The sequence below is a fragment of the Phascolarctos cinereus genome, unplaced genomic scaffold (assembly GCF_003287225.1).
Source record: "Phascolarctos cinereus isolate Bilbo 61053 unplaced genomic scaffold, phaCin_HiC Scaffold_3;HRSCAF=262, whole genome shotgun sequence".
In the NCBI taxonomy this organism is placed as follows: domain Eukaryota; kingdom Metazoa; phylum Chordata; class Mammalia; order Diprotodontia; family Phascolarctidae; genus Phascolarctos; species Phascolarctos cinereus.
The window spans coordinates 42,181,064-42,202,706 of NW_027555736.1; the positions used below are offsets into that span (position 1 = coordinate 42,181,064).

Below are 21,643 nucleotides of genomic sequence, written 5' to 3' on the forward strand. Positions count from 1 at the left end.
AACTTCCTAGCTGCCTAACCTTGGGCAAGTCCCTTACCCACTGTTTGCCCCTGGAGAAGGCAATGGTAAACCACTTTGGTATCTTTGCTAAGAAAATCCCTGGGATAGGGGTCCACAGGGTCATGAAAAGTTGGACATGACTGAGATGACTGAATAACAACAATATCACATTACTTTCAGTTATTGTCCTACAATTTGTTTAGCTCATCTCCTAGATGATGGGCATCTCTATTTCCAGTTCTTTTATACCAAAAAAATCACTGCTGTGAATATTTTGGTGTTTATGGAGACTTTCTTTTGCCTTAAGCTCCTTAAGATATATGCTTAGCAGTGGTACTTCTGTGTCAAAAATATGGACATTTAGTCACTTTTTAAAAAATAGCGTAACTCCAAATTGCTCTCTAGAATATTTGGACTGATTCACTACTCCACCAACAATGTATTAGTCAAACATTGATACTTATGGATGAATTGATAAAAATCTCAAGGGGCCATTGTCTTGATGGCCTGTGTTTATCTGATTTAAAAAAAAAAAGATGATGTATCCTTACCATACCCTAGCTGGAAGTACAGTGGTTACTCATGAGTTGATCCCACTCTGATTAGCAAGTGAGACTTAATGTTTTTGACTTGGGCTGGCTCACTCCTTTTTAGGCATCCTGTGGACCCATGACCACCATTTTAATGCTGAATTTAGTGTAGATACCCAACTAGTTTGGCCAATTGAACCTCAGAACTGCCCAGCTTAAGAAATCCATCAGCCTCAGCCTCTCCAGTCACTATGATCACAGTTGTATTCCACCACACTTGGTTCAATGTTTACATGGTACCAAGTATCCAGATGGAAATAAGAAAACATTAATTATATCATAGAATTTCAGAAATAGAAGGCAACTCAGAGGTCATCTATCTGGTCCAGTGCATAAGGAAATAATGAATCCACTATAAAGTTCTCTGATAGGTGGTCAACATCTATTTGAAGACCTACAGTAATAAGGAGGTTCACTACCTCTCAAAGTTCACTACCTCTGCTTCTGGACAAATACATTTTTAAGCAGATTGGCCTCAAAAGCTGGCCTCAAGGCTATTTGTGACGTCTACTTATGCAATTAGTTTTGCTATTCTCTTAGATGTTTCTAATAATCCAGTATTGTGAAGACAAAGCATTTGGGTGCTAAAATGCCTCCTTTTTCCTACATATGTTTTGATAAAGAAGTACAACCCGTATGTCTGCTGGTTGATTTTATATTTTCTGTTGAGATATGAATGAGGAAATTCTATGGGCATGGCCAACAGGAAAAATGTTCCTGAAATAAAGTAAACGTGGATAAATCCTTTGTTCAGAGTATTGCAGAAGGGATTCTTGTTTTGTTAAAGTGTTAGAATAGGTGACTATTTGGGTCATAAAGGATCATACAACACAGTGTTAGAATGAGCTACAGAGATCATTGAATGAAACTTACTCATTAAAAAATAAAGGAACACATACCCAGAGAGGTGAAGGTCACAGAGGCAATAAGTATCAGAGCCAGGATAAAATTCACTAGTTCTTTCTAACCAATATGATTCTATGACTTTATGAGTAAGGGATGGGGGAACTAAGGTAGCAAACCTCATGAAAGTTTAAGAAAAAAGAATCAAGAAGGACGCATTGGTGAGTTGTTTGTTTCTGTTATGACTGGTGGCACTTACAAATTACTACCATAAGTAGAAACTGTCTCAAAAGAGAATAAATTCCATGGTCCATGTTCTTTGGAGTTGTATACTTTTATTTTCTTGGGGAATTTTTGCTATTGCACATTGCTGATAATGTGCATAGAAAGGCATGTTTGTGGAGAAGCATGCTTAGAGAGAACTTATATGAATGGAATCTAGGTGTAGCTGTTTAGACTACAGGCAGTGGAGTTTTATTAGTTTATTTATTTTTGGACATAGTTCCAAATTATTTTCCAGAATGATGGTACTAGTTCATAGCCCCACCAACAGTGCATTAATATGTATATTTTCCCACAGCCTTCCCCAGACCTTGTCATTTTTCTCTTTTTTTGGCTAATTTTACCAATCTGAGCTATTTGAAGTGGAACCTCAGAGTTGTTTTAATTTACATTTTTCTATTTTTTTTTATGTGATGTGGCATCTCATATTTATGCTGATTATGAGTTTTGTCCCTCAGGGAGCAGAAGGATCTGCCTGGTGAATGGTACTGGCCACTGTGCTGGGCAAGTGGAAATCTACCACAATGGCACCTGGGGCACAGTGTGTGATGATGCCTGGGACCTCTCTGATGCCAATGTGGTCTGCAGACAGCTGGGCTGTGGTGTGGCCCTTAGCACCGTGGGATCTGCTCACTATGGGGCAGAGTCTGTTCTCATCTGGCTAGATGAGCTGAGCTGCCCTGGAAATGAGTCTGAGCTCTGGCAGTGCCCATCTCAAAGCTGGGGCCAGCATGACTGCAGACACAAGGATGCTGGAGTTCTCTGCTCTGGTCTGTCTATGGCTTTCTGGGACAGTTTGGGAACTAGTGGCTTTTAGTTCATAACTTCTAATGATGCTTGCATTGCAAAGATTTCAATTTACCTTTGATGAATTCTGTAAAACACATAGTGGGAATTGTAATTTAATTCTCAGAATGTTTGCTTCCATAATATAAAAGCCACGTTGGGGGCAGCTAGGTGGCACAGTGAATAGAGCCCTGCATTTGGAGCCAGGAGGACCTGAGTTCAAATCCAGCCTTAAACACTTAACATTTACTAGCTGTGTGACCCTGGGCAAGTCACTTAACCCCGATCAACTCACCAAAAAGCAAAAAAAAAAAACAACCACGTAGAAACACTGAGTACCATAACGTCAGGTAGATTAATGCTCCCAAAGTCCTTATTTCTGTGGTTAGCATCTCTATTTTCTGAGTTATTTAGGCTTCAGACTCATCTTTGTCTCATTCCTCTTCTCCATCCTACAAAATCCTTTATATCCATCCTCTCTTAAGAAACTAGCTTAATTCAAGTCATCTTTACCTTTTACCTAGACCCTTATTATAATCTTTTAACTGATCTCTCTGCTTCTAGTTTCTTTCCTTTCAAATTGACCCTATATGCCTGTCAAGAGTATTTATTTGTAGGTTTAACCATACCCAACACTTATTCTGGCAGTATCAATAAAGCAAGAGGAATTGTCCTGATCTCTAGTCAAGGTGGGGGTATGTGCCCAATGTACCATTGGGGCATATATTCAGGGCTATTGTACTGAAAACATGGATCTGAGGGTTGGGCCCACTATGGCTGCATCCACCTTACAGGACTAAGGTCTCCAGTTCACCTCTCTTGTGATTGATCTAAATCTGTCTTGCTTTCTCAAGGACTGCATTTGTTCTCTTGGAACACAGATGCTAGCGGGCCAAATGGTCAGTGACCCTGCACTTAAGCACTGATCATGGCTGCATCTCAATACCTGCTAACCCCCTGCTGCATTGTGCAGAGCTCTTCTCTTGCTTGGCCATCCATATTCTCCACAGTTTGAATCTCTTCTCTTCTTCTAGTCTTTCTGGAGACTATTTGTTCTACAAACATGCTGACTAGACACGAGAGGGGTGTCCTATCAGTTACTACCAAAGATTGTTACTTAGCTCCTTCTTAAAAGTATTAAAATATTAGTAAATCCCAAAAGTATTAAATTTTTCTTAAAAATACTTCTTAAAAGTATTAACAACTCCTTGTTCCAACCCTTCATGGTTCCCAATTGGCAGAACTCACTTATACTTTCTTACTAATTTTTTTTTTCTCTGTTATATAATTTACATTAGTGAAGCCACATCTTGCTTCTTGTTAGAATACACTCAAGGTCCTAGAAATTGCTTTAAAATGATGGTAATCCACACAAAAAGACCCTTTTCTTTTTCATCAGAGGCTTCTCAATCTAGGAGTTTTGATTTCCCCAATTTGCCAATATAAAGTACTTTAACCAAGTTGGTAAGTTTGGTCCTGGGCTTTCAAAGTTAGCTCATTTTGACTAAAGAATACCAGTGCCTATTTCTAAAATATGTGGAATGTCAGGTAGTAGCAATGTCACGTTAGGCAGGTCATTTGCGTAGAACATGACATAGGCAACCACTCCTTGTGTTTCCCCAGACTGCTCACCCAGGCCTTGTATAACCTTACTAGACTCTCCAGTGACCAGTTGTCCGTGTTTCATAACCTCAAATACAGACATGCCTACGTGAATAGGGAAGGGATCAGAAGAAGTTGTCACAGATGAAATTATCTTTTGACTTTGTGACATAGAACCATTAAGGCACCTCTCTTTGGTACTCTTGGTGGTTAAGATTCCAGGCAATTTAGAGCAAACATATACATAAAACAGGGGAAAGTAAACACAGATGATTTTTTTCCTCTAAGACACAATCCATTTATTTATTTTCCTCAAAATTATTATTCTTATCAGCAGGGTGTTAATAGCAACACAACAACAGTAGTATCAACAACAGCCAGCATTTATATAGCAACTTGAATTTTGCAAAGCATTTTGCGTATGCCATTTTATCTGTAGCTTACAACAACCCTGTGAATTAGATATTATTATCTCCGTTGTACAGATGAGTCAACTGAAGCAGATGGGGATTAAACGACTTGCCCAGCATCACACAGCCAGCAAATATCTGAGACAGGATTCAAACTCGGCTATTCTTAATTCCAATTCCAGCATTGTATACTGTGCCACCACCTAGCTGCCTAGCTGCTAAGTCTAACCGTAAGCATAACTAGTATGGGGTAGTAGTTAGAGCAGTGAACTTGGAGTCAGGAAGACTTGGGTTGAAATCCTACCCAGTACACTCGCTAGCTATAAGAACCTGGGCAAGTCACCTCCCTCCCCACTCTCTCACTTTTTTCACTATTTTCTTTAAAAAAAGTTTCAGTTCTTTTACAATTACATGTAAAAACAATTTTTAACATTTGTTTTTTAAAAATGTTGGCTTCAAATTGTCTCCATCCATTGCTTTTCTCCTCTCCATCAAGAAAGCAGTTTGGTATAGGCTTGATATACATGCGCAATCACACAAAATATTCACTTATTTTCAATCTCTCCCTCTTGGCCACTTTTTAGAGCATGATGTATGGACTCTGGAGGGCTCTGGGTATATATAGACAGCTTCTCTTATGGCCAGTGATTTTCTTTTCTGTGTCTTGCCACTGTCTAATAACTCCAGTTGTGAGGGCAAGCCAGACATAAAAAGAAACCCTCTCATTCTCTGCCCCATCTGCAATCTTGCTTTCTCTGACCCCCTATGTACTTAATTTTGCCTGAAGCAATTTACCCTTTGATGTCATAGCAACCTAGTTTCTGCCCTGTGGCACTGCTTGGATCTTTTCATAATGTCTAGCCTTCAATGGTACCTGTACCCTCAGAATATCAATATTTTGTCACAAAATATATAGCATAGAACATGCAGTTTTAAATGAATTCAGTTTGCAAAAGAAAACTCGTGTGCCTGTGTGTGTGTGTGTGTGTGTGTGTGTGTGTGTGTGTGTGTGTATTTAGTAAAACATAGGTTTTTATCCTTGAAGTCTGGCCAAATTTTTCTTAGACTTTTCCCTTAAGAGCCAAGGCTACTTTTAATAGTTCAATCAAAAATGGCTTTTATCAAAGACACCCTACTGTTCTTAGGTTCCCTGTGAAATTTTAGTAGTATGTCTAACTTTACCTAGCACTTTAACCAATTTGGAGCCTGGGAAACTTCACAAAACATACTATCAAATCAACTTTTTAAGGCTGATACAGCTGAGGGAGAGGGGGTAAAGAGACTGGAGATACAAGGTCCTTTGTACCTATAACACTCACCACCCAGGCCCCCACTGTCAGAAGGCCAGGTAGGTTACATTTCATCCTTCTCCCAGGATTATCCAGAATTTTTAAGGGGATTTGGGGGGCACCTAGTCTCCCCTGCAATGACACCAGCCCCTCCCTTATTTTTAGGGAGTGGTTCCCTGTATCTCAGTTCCATTTAGCCACCAACAGTTGGATTAACTTTTACAAAGAATATTTACTTCAAAAGTATAATAAAAAATTTACATATGTACTTGCCCGACATATGGAAGTCCTTCCCCCATACCACCTCAATCTCCGGAGAAGAGAAGGGATCTAATTCAATTTGATTTCTATACAGTTCAGTCCCAAGTTCCAAATCTGAAAGTCCCCTCAGACTTGAGTCCAAGACTCCCTGGCTTCTCAGGGTTTCCTTGCTGGCTGTTTGGTTGCAACATCTTGCCTGGTCATCATGACCCAAAGTTTGGGGCTAATAGATCTACTGGGTATCATCTCTTAATTCCCAGGATTAGAAAATGAAAATGACACAGAACAAACACAAACACCCTCAGGCCTATTTCTTGGAACCAGGGCAAAAGTGAGAAGGACGTCCTTCCCTTCACTGATTCAATTCTTGCTCCCCGGCTGTGGGTGAACTTTTTTCTTCATCCTCTGAACACAGTAGGAAGTAGCATTTAGGAAAGAGCTTGAGCCAGAAAGTGACTGTCTCACTGTGCCAGTATTAAAAATGTAGCCTGTTCTGACTAAGCAGCGTCAAAGAAAGCTCTACCCACCCACACGGTAAGGGATGCCGAGTGCCTCATGTTAAGAGCTCTGGACATGCCCAGGACAAGCCTTCTGGGTTGTCTCCATGCTATGGGAACTGGGCATGTTCTAAACGGCCCTCTTACATGGAAAACCCCAAGTCAATCACCTTGTGGTGGGAGATAAGAGTCCCTCATGTATTAGATTCATTGAAGGGAGACTTTGGTACATTTCAAGTCTACTGCCAGAGAGGCAAGGTCATGGTAGAGGTATCTTGGTATGCTTCTTCTGGAAAGGTAGCAAGCCTATCACCTGGTTATTTCCTAATTTAATTCATTAGCCTTGCTACCTAGGTGTTATACTCAGTTGTTTCTAAACTGCTCAAGTTCTATCTAAATTCTTCCTGCCAGTCTGATGACTCATTGGTCTCCTTTGTCGTATTTTTATCCACATTGTCCCTGCTAATCCTGGGTGTCCCCTAAAGCCTCTTACATCCTCTTCTCTTGTCCCTCTATATTATTTTCCTTGGTGATCTTATCACTTCACATGGATTTAATTATCATTTCTATGTAGATGAGTCTCAGATCAATCCAGCCTAACCCAGGCTTTTCTCCTGACCCCCAAACTCTTATCTCCAACCACTTATTAGCCAACTTGAATTGGATATCCTACAAACATCTTCAACACAACATGCAGAAATCCTTATTTCAACCTCTTTTTCTTAATGTTTCTGTTATTGTTGAGGACACCACCAGCCTCCCAGGTATCTAGGCTCACAATCTAGGTATCATTCTTGTGTCCTCAATTTCTCTCATCTCCCTCTATCCAATCTGTTGCCAAGTCCTGTCAATTCTACCTTTACAATATCTCTGATTATTTCCTCTTCTTTCCTCTGGTATTGCCACCACCATAGTGCAGGCCCTCATGACTTCATATATGTTCTATTGAAATAGCTTGATAATTGGTGTCCCTGCCTCAAGTCTCTTTCTACTCAAGATCATTCTCCACTTGGTTATCAGAGTGATCTTCCTAATGTACAGGTCTGACTATGCTATCCCCTTTTTCTTTTCTTTTAATTTTAATTTTTAAAATTTATTTTCAATTCATGGAACAAAATAAACATTTTCATAACACAGTAGAATTAAAAAAGAGATGATCGCATATGAAACTACAAATCTACCATATACAACTTGCTATTATGTCCAAATATATATAAAAGTTATCATGTAAATTTCTTTTATTTTCTTCTTTTCCTCTCCCCTGGACTTAGAGATCTATACCATTAGATACAAATAGGTGTGTGTGTGTGTGTGTGTGTGTGTGTGTGTGTGTGTGTGCGTGCGCACGCATAAAATTATTCAATACATAATACATACTTCTATTTATAAGCTCTTTCTCTGGATGCAGACAACATCTTTCTTCATATGTCCTTTATTTTTAATTTGTGTATTTATAGTAGTCAAAGTGACTTAGTTGCTCAAAGTCATTTTTAAAATAATATTGCTGTTATTGTACACAATGTTGTTTTGGTCCTGCTCACTTCTCTCTTCATCATTTCATGTAAATCTTTCCATGCCTTTCTAAGATCATTGAACTCACCATTTCTTATAGCACAATAGAATTTCATCACAACTATACACTACAACTTGTTCAGACATTTCCCAATTGATGGGGAAATGGAAATTCATTTCTTTGTCACCACAAAAAGAATGGTTAAAAACATCCCATTTACATTCAAAGTTATAATTACTATTTGTGAATTTCCCTCCATCCTATTTTTGATCACTATTTTCTTTCTCAGCCTCTCTTTTTATCCTATCCCTATTACCTTATCTTCTCTCCCCACCCTCCCACCTCCAGCTTCACTCACCCCTTCAAGAGTTCCCCTATTCCTTCTCCCATCCCCAGTCTCAATCCATGCATCCCTTCAAAAGTACCCTCATGTTCTCCCCCATCTTTCCAAACCCCAATCCACATACCTCTCTAAAAAGTCCATCCCCCAACATAGCCCACAGTTTTCTCACTGCTTTATGTGTTTAGAAGAATTCTACACCCTTACAGATGTAAACATTATTTCCTCTTCAACCCAGATGAGAGTAAAGTTCCAACATTACTAGCCTTCACCCCCACCCGCTTCTTCCGCATTAGTTCTTCCTTTCATGCCCCATTTTTTTATAATATAATTGCTCCCTTTTACTTTTTCCTACTGAAATTTGCTTTTTACAATCATCCCATCATACACAACTCAGCTCCAACCTTTCTTTCAAACTATCTTAGTAACGACAGTTTTAAGGATACTGTTAATATTTTCATTCATATGTATGTATATATGCATATGTATATAAATATTTAGACTTTAATGAGTAGCTTATAATTAGTCTTTAATGTTTTCCTTACATTTCTTCTGGTTCTTTCATATCAAATTTTCCATTGAGTTCTGGTCTTTTTGTTACAAATACCTGAAACTCTTTCAGTTCGTCAAATGCCTATTTTTTTAAAAATTTATGATTATACTCAACTTTTCTGGTAAGTTATTCTTGGATATGACTCCAGCTCATCTGTTCTTCAAAATATAATGTTCTGAGACCTACAGACTCTTAGAGTAGAAGCTGCTAGGTCTTGTGAAATCCTGACCATTTTTCTGCAGTATTTGAATTATTCTTTTTTTTCTTGTTGCTTCCAATATTTTCTCCTCAACCTGAGAGTTTGGAAACTTGGCTATGACATTCCTGTAAGTTTTCTTTCTGAGGTCTGTTTCAGGTAGTGAGTGGTTATTTTTTCTATTTCTATTTTATCTTCTTGTTTTAGAACTTCAGGGAAATTTTAATAATTTAATCATTTCATGTAATGTTGTATCCAAATTCTATTTTTGATCATAACTTTCAGGTAGTCTGATAATTCTTACACTGTCTCTTCTCTGTTCTCCAGATCAGTTGTTTTTCTAACAAGATGTTTCAGATTCTTTTCTATTTTTTCTAGTTTTTAGTGTCTTATAGCATCATTTGATTCCTGTTGCTCAATTCTAGTTTTCAAGGAGTTATTTTCTTTCTTAAGATTTTGGACCTCTTTTTTCCAATTGTCTTTTAATAATTTTCCAACTGTGTTTTAATAATTTTCTTGGATTGTTTTATTTCCCCCCCTAATTTTTCTTTGATCTCTATGTGATTTTTTAATTCCTTTTTAAGTTTTCTAAGAACTCTTTTTGGCCTTGTGACCATTTGATGTTACTTGTTGGGGTAGAAGTGGCTTTTTTTTTAACCTTGCTATCTTCTTCTGAATATGAACCCAGATCTTCTTTTACACCAAGTAGCTATCTATGGTCAGGTTATTTTTCCTTTGTTTACTCATTTTTATTTTATTTTTGTACCTGATTATTATAATCAGGTTTTAATCTCAATTTGTGAGTAATGGTACCCTACGCTTCAGGTCCTCCTTACTGTTATTTTCTGAATTCTGTTGGAGGGGCTCAACTTCAGGGACTCTCTTTAGTCCCAAATAGGGACACCAACCACACTGTCCCAAAAATGTTCTTATTCATTGTGGAACTGCACTCACCAGGCATATACTCACTCCTCTTCACCCACAGCCACAGCTGGGGTTCATTTCTGATCAGCACTGTTAGAGCTGGCTTTTGGAAATAGCAGGGGTTTCTTCAGTCTTCCTCCACTCATCCATCTGCTGTTCCTTCGATGATAATTAGACGCAAGTTAGGTTAAAACTTGGGTAAAAGTTCATGAGTTGAAATTTCATAAATCCTAGTCCACACTCCAACAGAGCTGTTCCAGGGTCTGCTGTTTGTTGATTCAGTGAAGTTGGCCTAGTGGTCACTACACTTCACTCAGACCAAACCTTAGCCCAGCCTGGAGTCTTTTCTGAGGTCCTCTCAAAATGTCTTAGGAGGACAGCTGCTTTACTCCTTTATTTTTGCTGCTCTAGATTCATTTCATGGCAATTTTCTGTCTGTTTGTGGAGGAAATCTGGAGAGCCTGGAAATTTCTGACCTACTCTGCCATCTTTCCAGAATGGCCTCTCACAAAACACAGATACTTAGGGACAGTCACCCACCTAACCAACCTCTCCAGATCTGTGCTTCTCTGCTCTGATGAAGTCTCATCTGGCTCTCTTGCTTACCCTCCCTTTAGAACACAATGCTGTATAGCCACACTAAGAAGTTCAGTTTAGAATCACTTGTCCAGAAGTTTAGAATTGTAACTGCAGCTATAGGAAGTCCAAGGCTGGAAGAGAGCTCTTGCCAGGAACTGCTGCCTTCTGGCTGCCATAACTCAAGCTTCTTATCTCCCTGATTGTGGTAATGCTATGGTTTTCCACTGTCTTAAGGATAAAATACAAATGATTTAAAGTTTTTTTGAGTTATTTTTTCTCTCTATGCTCTTATCATTTGTAAATGTTTGGGCATTATCTCTCGGCAATTTCACAGACGTCTTCTGTAGTCTTCACCATTACCTGAATTTTGACCTTAATAAGGGAGGAAGTATAGATTAGTGGAATGAGCACTCACTTGGGAGTCAGGAAACTTGTACTCTCATCCTGGCATCACCTTTAAAAAGTTGTGAGACCTCAGTCAAGCCACTTCTCTCGGTTTCGGTTTCTTTCCTTCACTCAGTAACATGAAGGGTTTGGATGAGATAGTAACTAAGATTCTTCCCAGATTTGTTATCATATAATAATGATATAATTGTGAATAATGACTAATATTTTTATAGTACTTTAAAGTTTGCAGTGTGATTTACACATGTTATCTCAGGTATTATTATCAATATTTTACAGATAAGGAAACTGAGACTGCGAGAGGTTAAGTGACTTTAGTAGGGTCATAGATAACTAGTAAATGTCTGAGGCAGGATTGAACTTAGGTCTTCCTGACTCAAAGACTCAGTATTCTATCTATAATGCCACCTTACTTACTTGTATAACTATATTCATTGATGAAACTAGTGCTGGAGGCTCTGCATTGACCAGTGCTTCTCTCCCTAGAGTTCACAGTTCTGAGGCTCGTCAGTGACACCCACATCTGTGCTGGCTGGCTGCAAGTTTTCTACAATGGAACATGGAGACCTGTGTGTAGTAACTTCCTGAAGGATCTTTCCCTCACAATCGTATGCAGGCAGTTGGAATGTGGAGATTCAGGTTGGCTGGAGAATAAACAAGAACCCCATGCAAGCTCTGAGTTTAGCTGGTTGGATAAAATTGAATGCCATAAACACTATACGACCTCTTTGTGGCAGTGCTCATCAGCTCCCTGGCATCCACATTCGTGTTCCCAAGAAGATGAGGCCTGGATCACCTGTACAGGTTTGATATTTTGGATTCTTTGCACTGAAATTATAGTGTCCTGGGTTTCCATCCAACCATTATTTTCTTTTATGTCTATGACCTGTTCTTGTCCACAGTCATAGCATTTCAGTTGGAAAGGAATCCTGAGACCCTCTGTCCAACCAGCCACTTAAACAGGAATACCATTTGCAGCATACCTGACAAATGCTATTCAGTTTTCACTTGAAGACATCCAGTGGTGGGGAGCTCACCACCTGTCAAGTCAGACCACTGTGCTTTTGGACAATGCTCACTGGCAGGAAGTTTTTCTTCACATTGATTCAAAGTATGCTTTTCAAAACCTTTCATCCATTCCTTCCAGTTTGCTCTTTAGGACAAAACAAAACAAACCTAATCCCTCTTCTATGTGGAGGCATCTAACTGGGTTTCTCCGTTCTAAACATCTCCAGTTCTCCAAATGATTCTCATATGAAATGGTTTCTAGTCCCCTTACTGGCTGGGTAATCCCTCTCTTGGTGTCCTCCAACTTAGTAATCAATCAACAAACATTTATTTGGCACCTACTGTGTGTCAGATACTGTGGTAGGCCTTTGTGCAAGTCCAAGGGATGAGCCAAACTCCACTGTCAAGGAGCTTGTCTGTGGAGCTCAAATTGAAGACAGGGCTCCAGATGTGATCTGACCAGGGCAGTGAGGCTGTCGTCTTTCAATGGGGGTCTTTTGCTCTTTATCCTGATATCTCTCAACCCTTTATTCCTATAGGACAGGCAAAGAAAAAACCAAATGAAAACAGAGAGGGTGTCAACTGCTCAGCCTACCAAGAATGCACAGGTATGTATTCATGTGCCTTTGGCTGGGAGTCTTTCTGTCTGCCCCTCGGGGGCTCGTGTCCTCTCAGTAATACCAGTGGCTGCATTTTCAAGGATGAACAGGCTGCGTGTCAGGGATGGAGAGGATGGCTGCTCTGGGCAGGTGGAGGCCTGGCATGGCAGCTCCTGGGGGAGAGTATGTGATGATTCCTGGGACCTGGCAGATGCTGAGGTGGTGTATCAGCAGCTGGCCTGAGGCCCAGCTGTATCAGCTTTGGGAGAGGCTGCCTTTGGACCAGGGACAGGGGCTGTTTGGCTGGATGAGGTGCAGTGCAAGGGGACTGAACTATCTCTATAGGACTGTCCTGCAAAGCCCCAGGGACACAGTCACTGTGGTCACAAGGAGGATGCAGCTGTGAATTGCTCTGGTGAGTGACAAGTCCTTGAAAAGAGTGTGGGTTGTGTAAACAGTAGAGTTGTAACTAGGGTGGGGAGACTGGAGTTTTTACCCAAGGTGAATCCGTATGGGGGTTGTCCCAATACCACCTTGCAAGACTTTTACTTCCTACTTCCTTGTAGCTCTACTCAAGGCGAGCTCCTCTTGACTGGACATTATCCTCAGTGACAGTGGCTTCATGCCAGGACAATTTCCTTATACCATCCACCATGCCCTCCCAGTTCCCATCCTTTTAGGCAATATCCTCACACTCATTTCTCTACTAGCTGCCAGTTTTTTTAAGAATATAGAAATGCACAGTCACTTGCGGATTACTTCCTGTGAGTAGACCTCAGTTCAACATCTCCATCCCTGTGTTCTCCCTCCCTAAGTGCAAAAATTACTGTTTACTTCTTCTACCATAAATGCAGCTTTGGGTGTCTATATAGTCACAGAACTATAAACTCAGGGCAATCAATCAACATTTATATAGCATCTACTATATGCCAGCCCCTGGGCTAAGTGCTGGGGTTACAAAAAGAGACAAAAGACAGTCCTTGCCCTCAAGGAACTTATAATCTGTTAGGCAGAAAAGTCCAAGTCATAAATAATATGGATTATAGCATTAAAGGAAACTTTGGGTGGCAGAGGGTGCCACAGCAGCTCTCCATACAATTTTCAGTAGAAAATGGAGCAGGCCTCTATATTCAGTGTGAGAATATGACCAGACTGGGGTTAGCTGCTGAAAAGATCCTAATGAGGGCAGTCACCCTTTTAAGATGATCATAATAAAGGCAGTAATGGTATTCAGCTGCTTTGGGCACTGTTTCTATTCTCTCCTGAAACACAGAAGCTTATATTGCAACTGTAATATTTTAATAAGAGGCTTAATATTGTTAACAACAGCACAGTAGTCCATAAATCCCAAGAGTGAAGGATCTGAGACTCATGGACCCAAGAGAGGCTGCTCACAGTGAGTCAGTCCCATAGAGACTTTCCTTTACTATGGAAACAAAAGGGATTTGAGAAGGTGCTTAGGTAGGAGGTGCAAAGGGACCATTATTTGTGAACCAAGTATCTCTCTTGGTACTTTCTCATTTTCCTTGGACAAAATTCTCATCTCATCCTTAACCTGGTGTTGTCAAATGAATACTGAACTTGGAGCCAGAAGACCTGAGTTCCAATTGTGGCACAGACACCTATTGACTCTTTGACAATGGCCATGTTCCTTAACTTCTCCAAGTCTCAGTTTCCCCCTCATTAAAGGCAGATAATAACTCTTGCACTAGAAATCCCTTGAGTTGTTGTGAGGAAAGTGTTTTATAAGCCATAAAGTATTATTATACTATTTTTACTAATTCTTTGGAATCAGTGACCTAGCTGGAATATCTTGAGGACCTGTGCAAGAAGCCAGTCCTGCACAATTGGGTTTCTTATCAGAGGGATGTGAAGGGAGTTGAGGGCATGCAGATTTGCTGACATATGTAATTATGGTGAGGCCCGTGAGGCTGTGGAGGAGGGATGCACTCATCTCCCTGGATTCTCTTGATTTCCCATTCCCATTAAGGTATCCTGCTATTTGCTCAGAAGGGAAATACACTTTTTGTGGTCATCAATTTTGTCCTTGGAACTCTTCTCTGCCTCATCTTAATACTTCTGAGGGCTCTGATGTGGAACAAGAAAAGATCCTGCCTGGGTAAGTGGCTGGAGGGCATGGATGAATTGGATAATTTTAATAGCTAAGGATAGGACATCTAGTAAAAAAGATATATGGAATCTTCTGACTTGTGGGAAAACAGTCTTCTGGGCATAATGATGTAACAATCGTCCTTCGGGGCACAAAGTATCTCTGATGATCCAATGTTCCTCTTTATATTATCATTATTCCATTTTTAAATTTTTGTGATTGTTGTGAAGATCTGTGAAGACATTAGGATTATGGTTTCTATGTCTTGAACTGCTTTGGATATTAGGAGAATGGGCTAATTTCTCTGTGAGTCTATCAAACCTTCTGGGGGCAAGAGTATTTGCTTTGCAGAGGCGGAGCTTGATTTATTGTTTTGTTGATTGTCTAGGCTTTAGAAAGTGATGGAGAAAATGGTAATGATACAGTTTAATCTTAAAATTGTGTTGCGTGTACATTTTTTTTGAGAGCTGGTTGTTAGATATTTACCAGCATACCCTGCACCCATGAGTATGAAAAAATATACATACATGTATAATACATATATACATACTTTTACATGCATGTATATATGTATGCATTCATTCTCTGTCTCTCTGTCTCTTTCCTTTTCCCCACTCTACTATGCTAGAAAGTATGATGCTTTTGGAGTATTTTACCTTTATGTTCTCCCTTCAGATTCTAGACTGAATGCACATTCTTCTCCTGAGGTCGTCTGTGAGGATGTTTCACACATTGAGTTGGGGGAAGAGAATGAAGAAATGGAAGAGCTGTAAGAACTACATGATGATGCTGAGGAAGGTGAGGACCGTATAGTTTAGGAGAAGGAATACGAGAAGGAAAGGCAGAAGACATCTCTTCCTCAGATCTTCACTTCCAGTCCTTATTTCCATTTTCTCATTCTGTAGCTCTACAGAAAGTTTGGGTCTGGTTTGCAGATATAGAGGGAAATGGAAAGCAAGGAACTCATTATTTTTATAGGCAAAACTGCCTTGTCGGGAATTTTGAGGAGTTCCTCAATGCAAATCCATATTCCACTACTCCTTGCATTAGAAATACTGTGGTAGAATGAATTTTGGAGGGCTTTTTTTTTTAACCAATGATACAGCTGTTCATATATTCACCTATTTCTTATTGCTGCATGAAAGTCATCTTATCTTTACTCACAACAAATTCTAACAAAATTTCAGATTTTTATTTTTTTTACCATAGAAGAGGTCACCTTCTACTCATAGTTTTTTTTTTCTACTCCTTACAGCATTTTGTTTTTTTGATGGGGAGTACTGTTGGGGTGGTTTCTAATATCATTTTCCTGTATGAGACCTCCCTACAAAAGGAAAATCTGGTAATCAAACTAGCAAACTTTGATCTTCTCTTTGTTAAATCAGGTGAGTATGAAGCCTAGGGTACGAGTCATCACACCTAGCTCATGATCTTGGCTCTGCCAGGAACTAGTTGTGTGACCTTGGCCAAGTAAGTTATTTTGGAGTTTTTCTAGACCTTGTTTTCCTTCTCCATAAGATAAGGAAGTTATACTGCATGATTTCTAAGTTTCTCATCATATGTATTGTTCTAAGGTTTCTGCTAATCCAATATTGTGCTAAATATTAAATATTCTGCTCATATTTGCTTCTCACTCTGACCCTGTTCCTTTCTCATCTGTGAGAAGGGTGAAAAATGGAGTTAGATCTCTTGGGATGGCAGGAATGATGTCGTTACTATTTAAGGGGGCAAAGAAAATGGCCTTTATGTTCTACAACCTCCAGGCTCTCACTTTCACATTCCTCACTTTTTTAATGTCTTGTGCTAAAGCTTACCTATGCTAACAAGTTCCTTTTCTTCAAGCCTCTCCCTTCTGATCATCCCATCAGACCTCTCTGACACTAACATATCAGAATGGAGAATAGGTGTTGGTGGGCAAAGTCTGGAAAAAAGGGCACTGATGATAGAACATATAGAAACATAAACACACACCCACATATATATATATATATATATATATATATGTATATATATATATATATATATATATATATATATATATATATATATATATGAAACGTTCAGATGAAGAGAGAGTGAAGGGAAATGGGAACAGCGTGAAGAAAGGAGTACCATTGTACAAGAGTATGGGGCAAAGGAGAAAGGGATATAAGGACTAAGGCACTGAGAGGAGAAAGAAGAGCACTGAGAAAGAAAGTGACAAAAAAAGGGAGATAGGCAGAGAAAAAGAAGAGAGAAGGAAAAGACGAGGGAAGAGATATGAAATTTCTTGTAATTTTGAAGCCATGATGGATAAAAGCAGGAAGGGCATGAATTTGGCAGAAAATTGAATTGCATATGGGGATAAAAATGCAGTTCTACATGAAGTATGATTTGAGGCATACAGAGGCATAGGTTTTTCCTGCTTCACCTTGCCTTCTCTGAAGCCATGTGGGCAGAGCAATCAAATGGAGGTTGCACACTTGGGGACACATATGACTAGGGCCAGGACAGCTAAAATTGTAAAAGCTACAGAACTGCCAATGTCCTCCTGGGGGATATGCTGGTCTCTGTGGCTGTCTAATGGGCATAACTCTTATGCCTTCTGGTCACTTCTTCTGGGTGTCTTGCCTGTGTCATCTATGCTAGGCTTCTCTCCTGGTCTCATGACTGGCAAATTGCTTTCTGCTACCATTTGCCGGGCTTCAACCATTCAGCTTCTGTGGGGATATTTATCCTCTCCAGACTTGCCTGCTATTTTTTGATGTCTATTTGGACGTAGCAACTAGAAAGTCCCTTCCTGGTAGGCAAGACTGAAGCCATTTTAGAGTATAGACAGTGCTGTGAGTTGCCACACCCAGCCAGGTAGTCAAGAAAAAAAGTGAGCAGAATTTAGTCTTTTCTTTTGACTGCTATTCTGTTGGTGCTGACTTGTGGCTCATGACACTGGACAGTTTTCTAGCAGGGTTAAAATATTCTTTTTTAAACTAATTTAAATCCTGATTATGAATCTGAAACCCCTAAGCCCATTTTTGAGGACTCCATCTGCCAAATATGCGCAGGAGCTCTGTGGAAGCTGGCCCCTCTCACTCCTAGGATCCTCTGGCAAGCAAATGAAACTGGAAGGAAGAACAAAAGCCTGGGTAGTTCAAGCAGAACTACTAACCTCTGTCCTTTCTCCTTGTTCTTGCCTTCACTATATGCACCTACTAGTGATGTTTGTGCCCAATATCCCCCAACACAAACCTCGTCGTCTTTGTCTTTCTGTTTTTTTTTTTTGTTTTTTTGTTTTTGCTAGCCAATGGAGTTAAGTTACTTGCCCAGGGTCTCACACAGCTAGTGAGATCAAGTGTCTGAGGCTAGATTTAAACTCAGGTCTTCCTGAATCCAGGGCCAGTGTTCTATCCACTGTACCACCTAGCTGCCCCTTGGTTGTTTAAGATCCCCAAAAATGTGATATGAAGTCACTTTGTTGTTTTAGAAAGGTTAAAATAGTTTGCGTATAGAACCATGATATCTGGCTTCTGTTTAGAGAATGAAGGGCTATGGAATATTGAAAAATTGCATCCAAAATATATTTTCTTTTTTTCTACCAATACATTTTTTAAAGTTCTGAGACTTCTTTTTGTTTTTACTATATATATATATATTTTCTCTTTCTCCTTAATAGCTTTGACAGAGACAACAACAGAGCTAGAAATATGAGAAGCAGTGCTTAAGCTTAGGATCATGGCCATAGTAGACTTGTGGAGGCTATAACATCCACATGCAGAAATAGAACGGGAAAGTTTTTTTTTTAAAGTAAATGCCATTCTAATTCTTGAATTAACTTTGTTTAACATTTCTGTTTCCTTATTTTACTTTCAGCTCCAAAACAAAATACTGATCACTGGTGTGAATGTAGAAGTTCTTGGGTACACTCTCTGCGAAAGTTATCACATGTTTCTCTCTTTCAAATTTCAGGTTGGGTTCAACACCCCATAAGGATCAAGGACTTTTCTTGGATGGAAGAAGGTGACCAGTCTCAGTCTCTTGAATAGGATAATATTGAATTGAATGTTTTAGGGATGCCAACAAAGTAAGACAAAATTCAAAATAAAACCTCCTCTGAGGTTGACTATATGTCAGTTCCCTTCCTCACACGGCTATGGTCTATTTTGTAAAGACATGAAGTAGTGCATTTTTTCTAAATTTCCTTTAAAAATAACCAGACTAATTATTGGTTTTCCCTGCCATGCATAGTTTGTGGTTTTTGTTCTTAAATTGTGATTGACTTCTTCAAGAACTTCCTGCCAGCATGGGGAGTAGATTGGCCGAGTTAGCTGGATTTTATCTTTAGAGGCTTTTGAGTGCCTAACGTGATACCTCATACACAGTGGGCAAAAATGTGGCAGAGATAATGTGGGGACAATGGGTGTGGTGAAAATGTATGTACATATTAGTAATAATAATGACGATGATGATAGTGATGATAATGGTAACAATAATAATGATAAATTAACCATTGAATAAACTGGGTATCCAATAAAATGTAAGCTTTCTGAGTAACTCATTTTTGATTTCGCATCTGTAGTTTCTAGTCTGTACTTATATATAAAAAAAACTTAATAAAAGTTTGTCTATTAAATTGTTTCCATTGACCTGTCTTTGTTGGGAGTAGACATTGGAAGGAGAAAATTTGGTCTAAATGAAAAAGGATAATGGGGAAGATGAGAACATTGAAAATTATTCTTGGTCTCTTTGAGAGTTAAATCACCACTGCTTCACTGCCCCCCACCTCTCAATCAAATATTAAGTCTGGCTGAAGAGGAAGAAATATCACTAAATATAGTGTTAAGCTACAATTCCTTTGGGAACTGGAGAAGCAACAGGTAAAAGAAGTAACATCTTGTCCCTTCATGGCATTACAAAGTGACAGAAGTATATTGGAGGCAGAGGCCAACTTGACTAGTGAGAAAGAGAAACCTGACTCTGTTTTCCCTTTGTGTGCCATGTGTATGTAGAGGGTTATAAACTACAACTACTCCAGAAATCTAGAAACCCTTGACCTACAAGGCCTCTTGCAGAGCTCATCAGAAGGGATTTTTCCTTGATTCAATAACAACCCTGGATGTTTTTATAGCCTTTCGTGGAAATGGTAGAATTACAATTTGAGAGGACAGGATTGGCGAAGACCCATTGGAAACAAAAAGGGAATTTTTTTTTTTGGCTATGCAATGGGGTTAAGTGAGTTGCCCAGGGTGACACAGCTAGTGTTATGTGTTTGAGGCTGAATTTGAACTCAGGTCCTCCTGATTCCAGGGCTGGTGCTCTGTCCACCATACCACCTAGCTGCCCCCCTTTTTAAAAGTTATTCTTTTTAAAAATTTTAATTTTTTTTTTTTTTTGTGAGGGCAATTCACACAGCTAGTGAGCGTTATGTGTCTGTGGTCACATTTGAACACAGGTTCTCCTGACTCCAGGGCCGGTGCTCTATCCACTGCAGCACCTAGCTGCCTCTGAAAAAAAAAGGGAATTTTCTAAAAGTTTATGGGTTAGGTGCTAGCTCTTCACATTTTCTTTGTTGGGTAAAGAAAAGCCTTTTCTAAATTCAATGTCATATTATCCCAAATGCTTGCAGATAGAGCTGGACACTTTTCCTGGTAAGAGTGATCTCAGAGCTGTGATTCCAAATATAGGTTAGATGATTTTTGTCATACCACATGTGTAAATGTCTCTGTTAACAGGAACATCTGAACTAGAAGTGGGTGTGAGGGGGAATTTTAACATCTGGGGTATGAATGACCTTTGTCAGGCCAGAAGTAGAAAAGTCATATAAAATGGAAGTCGTGTGTAGTGGTGGTTTGGCAAATGCCTAGACCATCTAAGATTGCATTCATTATTCATGTGGTAGACACTAACAACCTGCTTCCAGGAGACTGGAACATATGTGAACATTCTATGCTGGCCTACCATGTGGTTAGTAGCAGCTGTTTCTGTTGGCTACGTAGCTGGTTTAAAATGTTCCAACTCATCATCTCAGGTGGCCTTTTCTGTTTTCCCAACTGGTAGTGAAGGATTCCTTCATTAACACCAAGCAGTAATTGAGGAGAGTCAGAGAGCTGTGTTCTTCCATCTTTAAGTCACGTGGCCTAGAGAAACTGGTCTAAGGTTTTGGCCTTTTCCTTCATACTTTTCCATTCTAGGCATGGGGAGTGGAGTTTTTGCTTGAGAGCCACAGGCATCTGGGAGGTCCACAAATCCCGACAGGGTTTTGCAGCCAATGGAATGGAGAAATGGAAACCCTGGGGATCAAGAGTCTCAGATACTGGCTCAGGCAGTTGAATTTGGTGGTACTATTTCTATGTAGGAACTGACCTAAAGTATTACCCTAATCCCTACTGCCCCAGAGACTGGAAGCATGGTGGTGGTGGTGGTGGGGATTATGTCCCCGCAGTGTTGGGGAGAATGTTTGTATATTTGTTCTTGCTGTACCTTTGAAGTAAATATCCCTTTTTAAGTGCTAATCTGAAGTTAAATGGCAAAATGGAATGGAGATGCTACTTGACCCATAAAATGGGTGAATCATAATTTGGGGGTGTTCAAGCTGATGGCAAAGAAGAGAGGACTCTCCCTCAGCATACTGGAGAACCCTTCAGGTGGAATAAAGTACAACTTTCCTGGCCCTCAGAAAGAGATCCTGGAGTCAATCCATGTTACACATGGACATCCTCACTCAGGTAGCAGTGGGGCAAAGGCATGTGCTCTCTCTCTGCAGCTAGGTGCTGCCATGGGTGTGTAGGCATGGTTTCCCTCTTCCCTTTGGGCAACATATATATGTCAGATGAGAGTTTACATTGATAATAAGATTATCACAGGCTTAAGTTTCATAATTTCT

The 21,643-nt window shown here is 39.7% G+C and overlaps 1 protein-coding gene across 1 annotated transcript in view; it reads left to right on the plus strand.

Annotated features, from left to right (window-relative positions):
• LOC110213968 (scavenger receptor cysteine-rich domain-containing protein SCART1-like) overlaps window positions 1-21,643 on the plus strand; it is a 49,976-nt gene that overhangs the window by 3,518 nt on the left and 24,815 nt on the right. The window contains 2 exon segments of the mRNA XM_078151596.1: window positions 2,174-2,485; window positions 12,618-12,686. Of these exon segments, the coding sequence (XP_078007722.1) occupies window positions 2,174-2,485; window positions 12,618-12,686 (381 nt within the window).